At 44.2% G+C, this 11,655-nt stretch overlaps 1 protein-coding gene across 2 annotated transcripts; it reads right to left on the bottom strand.

Annotated features, from left to right (window-relative positions):
• Positions 1-1,109: 1,109 nt before the first annotated feature.
• On the bottom strand, positions 1,110-10,926 carry sema4ab (sema domain, immunoglobulin domain (Ig), transmembrane domain (TM) and short cytoplasmic domain, (semaphorin) 4Ab). 2 transcript variants are annotated; one of them, XM_054762914.1, is made up of 15 exons: positions 10,407-10,926; positions 8,474-8,689; positions 8,112-8,272; positions 7,871-7,930; positions 6,666-6,764; positions 6,499-6,592; positions 6,305-6,427; positions 6,113-6,240; positions 5,855-6,036; positions 5,071-5,215; positions 4,556-4,745; positions 4,353-4,468; positions 4,122-4,285; positions 3,953-4,047; positions 1,110-3,775 (listed from the first exon to the last, which is right to left on the bottom strand). In XM_054762914.1, the coding sequence occupies exons 2-15, from the start codon at positions 8,574-8,576 to the stop codon at positions 2,994-2,996; spliced, it is 2,442 nt and encodes an 813-aa protein (XP_054618889.1). In that variant the 5' UTR covers positions 8,577-8,689; positions 10,407-10,926; the 3' UTR covers positions 1,110-2,993. The 2 variants fall into 2 exon arrangements, with proteins under 2 accessions (XP_054618889.1, XP_054618888.1); XM_054762913.1 differs by lacking the exon at positions 10,407-10,926 and adding an exon at positions 9,251-9,424.
• Positions 10,927-11,655: the final 729 nt, after the last annotated feature.

Below are 11,655 nucleotides of genomic sequence, written 5' to 3'. Positions count from 1 at the left end.
ACAGTATGTGTTTTTATTTCAGGACTAAATTTAGTTTTATTATCTGTATTTTCATCTAATAAATACAACACTACGTTAAATAATAAAATAAATATTGTAATTGAAATAGGAATTATTTATTGAATGTAGGCAACATTATTACTTTTTTATATCATGACCAAGTTGAATTTTAATATATATAAAAATATATCTATATACAGGTATATTAACCAACTGCATCCAATTAGAAATTGTCATTGAAAACGTCTTACTATCCATCTGGTCATTAAAAAGCCATGTGTCAAGTATGCCGTCATAATAAAATGACATGATGGTCACCTTGTTAAAATAAGTGCCTCAATTGTTTTAACGGGGTGATTATTTTTAATATTAAAATACTGTATTTTGACAGTTGTGCCTTTGCCATGGTGCAATCTGGAATTTGGCCGTATGGTGTCGCCAAAGTGTCACTCAAGCGCGTCCTTGGTTTTACAGTGTGCCCCCTAGCGGCCAATCACCAACTTCATAAAGTCGTTCACATTTATGTATGGCCAACGCTATTATCCCCCATACTTATACTTAATCAGAGGGGTACCCCACAAGCTTGCTATGAATATCTACAGGCTAACGGAATTAGCACTGCCATTATTTTTTATCTGTTTTGAATTTGTGCGCACCAAGTACGTCAACACTATTTAGCTGTATGGTTGAACCAAGTGATGATAGGGGAATAGAGTGGGATGCGATGGCGTATTTAGAATGCGAGTTTTGTACGTGAACGTTAGAAATCAGTCAAAGCTAAAAGTTAGCCGCGCTAGTTGGCACTCTTGCTAAGATAGCTCGTAGCATTCAGCCTTAGTGACGTACCGATATACTCGCTGTCTCTTTTTGTGTTCTCTGCTGACCCTTCAGAGGAAGGCTCATTTGGTGTTTTGTAGGGACAGCTGTGTTCTCCCCTGCAGTCGAGCAGGATTTGATCCAGATGTGAAAATATAGCATTCCACCACACGTCACATTCCAGCCAATTACCGTTGGAATTACCAGACTTATGAACCGCTGGGAACTTCTGAGTTGTGTCGTTTTCCACCTCAACGTGTCCCATCTTGTCTCACCTTTCCGGTATACAGTACACAAAGACACCGTTTGAGGCTGAAGACTTTAATTAACTGGAGTGGTCATTTCCAAACGGTCCCCAAAACACCACAATGGAAATGTGTCGTGGTAAGAACAAGTGATGCTTGTTCCACAAAAGGCAAGACAAAGGCATAAAATACATCCAAAAAAACGAGTCTCCACTAGTAAAAACTCATCCTATTTGGTCCTGATTCTCCACAGAGAAGTCTAACATTTAAATCCAGCCTAGTACAACATGTTCACCCTGTTTCACAACATTAAAACTGCTTCAAGCGACCACCTCGCGTTAGCACAAGACTACGTGCACTTGAAATTGTTGAATAGTCACATTATTTTAGGGTCCAAGAGTGGGTCATTCACAGCAACTCGTTTAGCCAAGGCACGTGTGCAATGCTATCCCATAATAGTCAGACAGCTGAAGGTAGAGTCATCGCCGTTGGAATGATCAGGGACACGAGAATTTAGTACGAAATCATACCAAAAAAAGTGAAGCTCCGTGGTGAGATCATAATGTGACCAGACTGTGCAAACAACTGCCTTGTATTATTTTAAAAATTCAATCCAAAAACTCATTTTTGCATTTTTTTTTGGTACGGAATCCTACTTAATTTTGTACTCTGTATGAAATGTTTAGGAAGTGTACCTGTAGCAGTCACATGGCATCAAAAGCTAGCTCGTCTTCACAGGTACCGTTCCTGTTAAGCGAAAACACATGAAAAACATTCATTTTGCAGCCACAGGGCATCTTAGAGAAGGAGTATTATGGCCACACTGAAAAGGGAAAAAAATACAACAATACAGTCATAAAATTACAATTATAACGTAAGAATAAAGTAGAACTTTTACGAGAATAAAAGTGCAATATTACAACAGCAACAACTACAAAAAAAAATCACAAATGAGAATAACATCAAATTACTATGAGTAGTAATAATTCCAAAAATGCTAATATTACAATTTTTGTCTTTAAAAAAAATGGTAAATATTCATTATATTTAGATCTTATCCAGGGGTAGGGAACCTATGGCTCAGGAGCCAGATGTGGCACATTTCTTAACAAAATAAAATTGATTTGAAATTTTTCTTCGCTGACATTTTAAAGTAAAACATTACAGGAATCAGTGTTAAAAATAATGTAATTTTATGTATTTGAAACCATCCATCCATTTTCTACCGTGATGCGGGTGGCCAGAGCCAGTGCCAGCTGTGCTTCCCATATTTTCCAGGTCAGAAACCAAAACTTGATGACTGGATAAAGCGGTGCCTACCCAGGTCAGAGGTCAGGATGTAAACTTCCCTCCTTTAATCAAATAGTCAGCTAGCTAATACTGCAGCGCAAACCCTTTTGATTAAGAAGATGCCGCAAAACCATGCAGCACCAGTATTTTAATCTGTTATTGGTTAGCTTCAGTATAACAATGTTGTTCAAAAGAATACATTCAGACTTATTATATTGTAAAATTGTCAAATTTAGGTGTATTCAGTGTTAAAAAATATGATTTGGCTCTCACGGAAATCCATTTTAAAATATGTGGCTCTCATGGCTCTCTTATCCGAAAAGGTTCCCACCCCTGATTTAGATGTTATTCTCATTACATTATTTTTTTCCCCTGATAGGTAGGACTCTATTCTTGTAAAATGATGACTTTTGCCAAATGTTTTGCTATTATATTATTCATATACTATACTATTATATTCTTTTTCCCGTCAGTGTGGTCCTAGTATTCCTTTGTAGCAGCTAACCCGTCATGTGTCAACATTTAAAGTACCACAGTCTTTCGTCCTATCGCGTCCTGTACCGTTCCCAACCCCGAGGGTCGGCTTTGGAAACAGACTTGTCACCATGTGTGTCCGTGGAGGGCCTCCCCAGTAATAAATACTCAGATGGGCGTGTTGGGCAAGTGGCCGTTGGAGCCTGTGAGTGCTCCGTTACAGAGCACGCCACTAGCCTGTCCGCCATGCTGGATGTGTCCGTTGCGCTTGCTCTGACACGGGTTCCCCCGCAGGGCCTCGTGCTCCACGGGGGTCCTTCTGTCTGAGTCTCGGCAGGGGGTGCCTGGCGCCTGCGGGGCGGTGCGACTGCGCCATCGCTGTTTGGCGCCATAGAGCAAAATGGTGAGAAGCAGGCTGAGGCAGAGCACCAAGAGGACCGACACGACCACCAGCTCCTTCAGGTAGCAGGGACTCGATCCTGACATCAGAGGCTCACCGTCTCGGAAGGCGGCCTCTTTGGGCGCCCTTTTCACCATCCACAGGGTGAAGTTCCTGCCCAGCTGCCCTGTGGTCGTCTGAGCGTCCCCGCTGGTCAGCGTCGGCTCAGCCTGCTTGGATTCTGTCCTTTTGGGCCTGGCTTGCCACTCCGTAGGCCAGGGGTGCTTCTGCGGCCATCCCTGACTGGTGGGCGTTTGAGGCAGGGGGCTGCTCTTCTGTCTGACGTGGTAGATGGCCATAGTCTGTTGGAAGCCGTTCTCCGTGGACAGGCAGAGGTAGTGGCCCAGCGTGGCCGGGGTGGCCACAAAGCTCAGGCTGCTGTCCTCCATGTGCAGATACAGATCCGAGGACAGGCGGCTGTTGGGACGCTCCCAGGACTGGCGGGACAGGCGGGACGCGGCAGGACACTGCAGTCGCACCACCTCGTTTAGAGACACTGACACCAGCTCACCTGCGGGATAGGAAGGTGATGTACAGGTAACAGCTCAAGACCTCCAACAGACCTGCAGCACCTGCTCTATATAAGAGCTCTCTAGTTCTGCCATCTTCTGTCGTGCACAAATCAGCAAATCACAGTTTGTTTGTTTTTTTAGCCAAAAGCAGCAGCTACTAGACATGCGATGCTTACCTGCAGGCAAGTTGTTGGGTCCAAACTGGGCTCTGTGCGTTAACGCAACACTTTTACACACCTTTTCCACGCTGCCGCTCTCTATGTCCTGGCCGCTAAGAAGAGGACAGCGTCAGTCAGCCCAAAAGGGGATGACCGAAGATAGAATTAAACCATGATGAAGACTCACAGGTTAGCGTGGGCGCTGGAAACCGTCACACAGGCCCGGAGGGAGGGATCCCACCCGCAGAAGGGGTCTCGGGCTAGGACACACTGAGCACAGGTCCAGTAAAAAGAGCAGTTGGCTGTTGGGAGCCTGAGCACACCCTCTGATGTACCGACGTATATCACACCCTGTAAGGACGTGCGTGCTGTTATACGTCATGTTGAATATAACACTGACATCTTTCTTGGGGTGCACCTTGGGTATGGACAGCTTCAGGTTCTTGACAGGCTGCGGTTTCTCAAAAACCTGCACCTCCTCGACGATGTGGGCGCCGCTTTGCAGCAGCACCACTTTGTGAAGGTAGCCCGACTCTGAAACAATAGAATTTATTTGTGTTTTACAGCCGTTTACGTTTCATAATTTGTGAAACGTCCCATAAGACGACACTGTGTCAGCACCTGTGAGGAGAAAGAGGACCGTGTAGTCCACGTTGTTGGCAGCCTGGACCCTTTGGACGCTCAGATGGCTGTAGATGTGCTCGGCGGACACGAGTGTCAGACTTCTTCCCACCGATCGCACGCTGTCGTCGGCCAGGAAGTTTTCTTTGACGAAACGCAGAGCGTTGTCTGACGCGTTGTGCAAGCCGCACTGAAACACGCACAAGGTGAGTGACGATCGCTTCTTCCAAGATAATCTAATTTGACGTACAAAAATATATTGGTACCTCAAAATGTTTACACTTTTGAATAGTTTTTATGAGTGTTTTATGGTTTTAACACATTAACATTACAGTGGTTAACTTTGATTACACGCGTATAAATAAATAAAATACATTTTAAAAAGTACCAACAGTTGGATCCATTTTATTCATTTTTCATGCGGACAAATGGTTTTGGATTATGAACAAATCGGGGCTCGACCTCAAGGATCCTAAACCCGCAGGCACATCGAAAAGGTAATAGCGAGCATTTACCTCGCCCGGGTTGGCGACCTTCTCCTGAACCTGCGTGCTCCACTGCAACGTGTCGCGGTTCAGGACCTTGTAGTTGCCCGAGAAGGCCGACCTGATGTCCGACAAGCGGAACGAGCACACGGCTGACTGCCCCGAGTTGACGGACCTGTGTGACGGAAACAAATAAAAGCACACATGACGCCACAACACATAAAAAAAGAGATAAGACAGCATTGTGAAGCCATGAGGGCAGCTGCTGATCAATCACGTGTTGCATAGTATTAAGAGCAATGACACGGGAACCACTCCAGAGTCAGCTTCATATGAAGTGTTTTGTTTTTCGGAGAAGAAAAAAAATGATCCGGCAAAAATTCCCCTGGCATCTTTACACCGCGTTTTCCACGCATTCAAACATTTGACACAAATACACTGAAATAATACTAACAATGGTAAAAATGAGACTTTATTACAAATGTAATAATGACAGCCGTTGGCTACAATGTAATTGAATTTATTCAAAGAAATAAATGTTTAACAAAAGACAAAATACATCATTTTTAATAACCCTTGGAAATATTGGCAGCCCTCCTTTTTTTTTTTCTTTATTTCACTTTTTTCAAATTTTGAAAATATATACTTTTCAAATTATATGTATTATTTTATTTATTATCTTTATACACTGATTGGCCTGGTAGTGAAACGCCATTCTAAAAATACAGAATAAAATATTAAAAATGCATTTTTTTAAACTGTCGGCTGACTAAAGGCAAAGTGTCATACAGTAAATCACATGACCCTTACTGACCACTGAGAGGTGAAGATGCCGTAAAAAAGCGTGCCATCGGCAGGCGCGCCCTCTGTTGGCGGGAGGCTGTCGATGTCCTGGATCACGTTGTAGGGCAGCTCGCCGTCCGCCTGGCACAGCAGCTGAGCTTTGGCAAAGGTGGTCCAGCGCCGCTGAAGCGTCCGCTGGCCCCCAACGTCGCTCTGAAGAAGGAGTGCAAGGTTTCTTATTGCAGCTTAAGAAATGCACTGCGTTGTTACATGACAACAGGGTCATTACCGTGCAGATTTGGGAAACGCGAGACACGATAAACTTGTCAATGAAGTCGTACTCTCTGCCCACTTCGCTAAAGAAGAAGTAGATTTTGCCCTCATCGGGAATGAAGGTGGAGCTGATGAAGGTTGGATCTACAGAAACACATTCACGACACTTTAGTGTTATGCAAACTCTACGGTGACGCTATGTCCTTACCCTCCAGCCATCCCAAGCTGTCATCCAACTTGAGGTCCACACGCGCGCCCTCGCTGAGGTGGCGGGAGATTAACGGCCAGTTGCCCCTGTAGTCGGCCACGGTGCCCGTGTACAGCTCTCCATCTGGGACGGATCGCAACCCGTTAAAAGCAACAGCCTCAAAACACAACATCATCCGGCTCGACGTAACATACCGACGGTGATAGCGGTGTTGCGTTGGTACGGGTCGTAGGGGCAGCGACCTCGTCCCTCGTCAGGCTTGAGGCTCACCGTTAACGTCTCGGAGTTCTAAAAGCGCGCCGCTAGATGTGAGCTAGGTCTGCATGGCTGTGTAGACTGCCAACCAAACCCACAAACTTACAATGTAGATGCAACGCGGACTGAAGGCAAAGGTTCCACAGGCGTAGATGTGGGTGGCATTCAGGAACTGCAGCACGCGGATGAAATTAGGACAGTCCGTCTGGAAAAAAGGGGAGCAAAAAATAAGGCAACGTTTTTAAGATTTCCAGCCACACAGTAAATACAGTATACAGTCGTCCCTCGCTACGTTGCGGTTCGCACATCGCTCCCTCACTCTATCGCGGCACTATTCTGGACACAAGGCAGCCGTAGTGTTACAGCGATGAGACATTACATTACCTTAACCCTGCATGGAGTCAGTCATGACATGTCCGACATGATAGAGTGAAAAAAAAAGTTCTCCTCCCATTCTGTGTGGAAGTGGTACGTTTTTGGCTTCTTACTTTGTCCTTCTTCCACACGCCGTTTGAAACACTTTCTTAAGTTTAGAACAAATAAATTGGAGGCTAACTGTGAGACCACAGCCTGCGCATTAGCGTTGCGGAATGTGTTGTAATCAACGAATAATAGGAGTGTAAAGGCGACTATGTCATGTCTACAGGGCTCTAGCAATGGTAAACATTTTATTCAAAAAGTCACAAACAGATTTTCTATGCTCTAAGTATGAAAATATACCGTTTATTAATATTGAATCCTCCTTTGTGGAAATTCACTAATTGCCGTCAGGTCTCGACTGTCACATGCATTTTTTTCTTAAACTTGTAATTCATTATATTTATTTATTATTGTTTAAAAGGGACATTTTAATTGTGGAAATGTAAGCATTATTAAACATATTAAGTATTGTGTGTATTTATGCACAAGCCAATGTATTATGAATTTACATTGAATAAATTAATCATGCCAGTTTTCATCCCCAAAGGGAGATGCAATGCAGTAGTATTTTTATTATTTTTATTTTATTCATCATCATATATTTTCATTTTGAATGTAAGTTGTCATATTAACACAATTTCTGCTAAATATGATGTTTCACAAGCTAAAAATGTCCAAAGTGTTAAACACATCCTGCAATTCCGCCGGCACAAATGCTGACTTTCAGCGGTGTTTCTAATATTTTGGTTACTTTTTTTTTTTTTTTTGCATGATGCAGCAACAGCAAGTGTGTGTGAGAGAGTGGCGCGTGCTTTTGGCTTGCTGATTTGCCACACTGAACTTTGGAGTTTGGGCGTCATTTTCAAACTGTGTGCAAACAAAGCTACTTGCCATTTTCTTGCCTTTCATGGAACACTGGTCCAGGTCTTTCTCTGAAGGGCTCCAGTCCAGCTAATAGAGGAGACACAACAAGAGCTCCATGTACAACTTGTATCGCAGCGTAGATTTGTTAGCCACTGAAACCGTTATTGTCTGGCTGCTGCAACGTGAGGGGTGTACTCACTTTCTGTGATATACTGTATAACTACAGCTTGCTAGTGAGTCATGAAACATGGGGACGCCTTCCACTCACCTTGCGCCTCAGTACAATGGCGTCCTTGAGGCTAACGTCCAGCGCTAACACTGCATCCCTCCCTCCCACGTAGAGCGTATCTCCGTCGTCGCTGAGCAGCAGCGTGGTGGTGTTACCCACGTCGGGGCTGCTGAAGCGGGTGAGATGTCTCCCGGGGGTTCCTGTCATCACACGCGGTTTCACACTGAGATTAGGGACTCTCACTCACGTAAACAACAATACATTTGGATGTCGAAGATAAAACTCTAGACATCATGTGATGATTGGATGATTCATGTCAGGGAGTGGAATAACGCATAATATGCGATGCCACAGTTTACTATTTTGGAATCCATATTAGCGATGCCATGACGTCTACTCACCTATGGGGAAGGAGACCCTGGAGGTCAGGGGGTTCACACACGAGCTCAGAAAGCCCAGGAGAGCCACAATGAGGGGCAGCAAGTGAGGACGACAACTCTCCATCGCAGCGGGAAGTTGACAGGGCCCACGGCGTCAAGGGGTCGTCGTTAGGAGGGGCGGCAACCCTCCCTGAGACCACATTCTCTGATTTGCAGGGGCGACCATCACTGAAACAGCTGGGGGGGGGGGGGGGCACAGGTTAGAGGCAGACATTAGAGTGCATGACCACTTATGAATAAATACTATTATTGCACGAACACTGACAACTCACTTAAATAGATAGATGTTGCACTATTCAACCACTGTGGTGGTACAACAGGTTACTATTAAGCAGCGATTTTATGCTAAATGATGTAAAAATTAACTGAAGGCTCACTTGTTTTTACAAAGTATCATCTGAGAGCCTATTTTTTGACTTCTTATTGACCTTTTTAGTGGTTTCATGGGACCCACATCACATGGATACACACATGGAGCGTAGCATTCTAGCCTCCATATGCTAACAGTTAGCTTCCCTCCAAGCCAGTTAACAGAATAATTGGCGGCGAGGAAAACTGAGCTCAGCAGGCACGATAAACTAAACTAAACTAAGCGAAACACATCACTGAACGTTAACATTAGCATTAAAAACAACCTGTTCGCCCCTTCATCTTGTGGCAGGGATAGTATTTGTCTGTGCAACACATTATTACAGCGATAAGCAAGCGGGTTTTGATTGATCGTTAAAGTTAGCTTACATCTTTAGCGTCGCTCGCGTCCTCTTTCTCCTCGGTTTCTCCTCTGAGGCGAACACAAACGAGGAGAAAACGCTGACCGTGGAGAGTGCGCGAAAGAGTGGGGTCTTTACTATGTCAACAAACAGCCTCCTCCCACCACTAGACTGTAGCTGGCCTCCGCCTGCAGGACAACGGCTAGCATAGCAGCCGGACAGCAGCAGGGCCGGTGCAAGGTTTAGCACAACCCCACGGTTTGGTGCACCCCAAAACGGATTTCTCAACAATAGTAATTGGAGATATATACAACAGAAATTCTGATAAATAGGTAACATAACGAACTAGTGAAAATGGAGCTTATTTATTGCAAACAAGGTGACTTACCATGTGTATGCACTACTTTTAGTAATAAAACCATATTATGATGGAAGATTTGGCCCAAAACACGCACAAACCCCAAAAACAACTGCGTGGAAGAAATGTACGGAAGGTGGAAGGTCCATTTGTCCTTGTTAAGCAGTTGGCTGTAATATTTGACAATGTTATAAAGCAACTGATTTACAGTACATAGCTAATGTTAGTGTAAAGACGGACACCCCTCAGGGGTGTTTTGTTCTGTCAATTTGCAGCACTTCTCTCATGCAGTTGCATTTGCAGCATTTGTCTTTTGGTCCTGCAGCTTTTATGTGATTGCACCATTTTTAATTTGCAGCTTTTTATTGTTTTGTTTTTTTTGCTGTCTGTGGCTTTGGATCATTTCTGGCCAACGTAGTTATGCCACTGTTTTCTCATTGATTCAGATTTAAAAAGGCTGATTATTAGACTAATTAGTGCATTAATCTGCTAGTTTTTAGGTCATTGTTGAGCTTGAGCGCTCATAAAGTATCATTCATTCAACTCATTCAGTCTTACATGCAGAAAAGTACTCTTACTAGAAGTATTCTTGCTTGAACTATTGTTTGTTTTTGGCCTTTGAGATAACAACTAGCAGACACAACATACCTTTTCAGGGTTGACGTGAATAAAAAGCTATCAGTGAGTACAGACTGTTCAATCTGTTAATGTTTATTTAATGTCTACAAGTCTTTAATCCCCATCTGGATTCAAATATGGCAGACAGGGCGACACTTAACATGTACCTTTAAACACCCAGGGATTGGAGAGTTGGGTGGAAAAGTACCTTTTAGATGTTTTCCATCTTCCTATGCAGACGTTTCTGATGTTTGACTCAAGGTCAACCTGTCAGGATTGGTCCAAGCATACAGCTAAATCCAATAACGCAGCATGGAGTAGCCTGGTGGAGATGGTTCGATCTTCATCCCAGCACATTTACCTTCACGGGCTGGGCCATGGACAGTCAGTGCAATTCAGACTTGTACCGAATTAAGAGAGGGAAAGGAGAGAGCGTAAGATGGCTAATGAGAAGAAAAGCAGATTGGGAGAGGATTAGCTCGGGGTGACCTGAAAACAGCCACGCGGTAAGAAGCTGGACGCCTCTCGCAGCGTCAAACGTGAAGCTGCTGCAAGAAGAAGAAGATGGGCAAAGCATTTTGTGACATCACTACCGTGAAGGTTACTGAATTTGATTTTTCGTGTGCCTTTTTTGTCCCTCATCGCTGTTCTGCATAACAGAGGGACAAAGTCGCGCAGGCAATTTTCCACCATCCTGATGGAAAGGGCAACAGAGGTGGGATGCTCCCTGTGTGTAAGGATAAGACTTGCTGCCTAAACCACAGCGCCCTAAAATGCACATTAGCCAATCACAGAGCAGCATGCCACAGGCTCCGCCCATGTGTCCAACACTTTCCTGGTTATTCAATGAAACGTCATGTTTTTGCGATGTAAAAAAAGGGGTACTTTGGTTAAATTGTTTGTGTGGGGGCTTATCACGGCTTATCAAGAGAAGTTGTTCCATTTCCCAAAGCCAAAATGCAAAAGAGGATTACAAAAAAAAAAAAGCGCACACGGTTGCGTCAAAATCCCGCTTGGCTGGGTTCTGCATAGAAAGCGTAGGCGAGTAAATGCCTGATGCAGCTATTTGTGTGTGAAAGGGGCTTCTGGTTCAGGTAATGCATGACACTCGTCATCAAAGTAGACATTAGAACCACCAGACATGTTCTTGACACCTCCCTTCTAATTGTAACACTATTTACTTTGCTGTGCCCTCGTAGCGCCAAATGAACCTCCTTCCTAACCTTTGCATTCCAGCAGTCTTCCTGTTTCCTTGCCCTCTTGTTTTCGGGGGGCGAGGGGGGGGCTCTGTGCAACATTGTACTACACTTGCACAATCTTACTGAGATCCAATACAAAAGCTTGTAGTATCTTTAGAATGATAAGACCAAAAATATTGTTCAGTTAATGTCCCGCGGGACGTCGATGCATTTCTGGTTATCTTGAGGCATCCCAGATTGGAACCCATTGCAATTATC

Source organism: Dunckerocampus dactyliophorus, chromosome 20, assembly GCF_027744805.1.
Source record: "Dunckerocampus dactyliophorus isolate RoL2022-P2 chromosome 20, RoL_Ddac_1.1, whole genome shotgun sequence".
In the NCBI taxonomy this organism is placed as follows: Eukaryota; Metazoa; Chordata; class Actinopteri; order Syngnathiformes; family Syngnathidae; genus Dunckerocampus; species Dunckerocampus dactyliophorus.
This window is presented reverse-complemented; position numbering and strand designations above follow the sequence as displayed.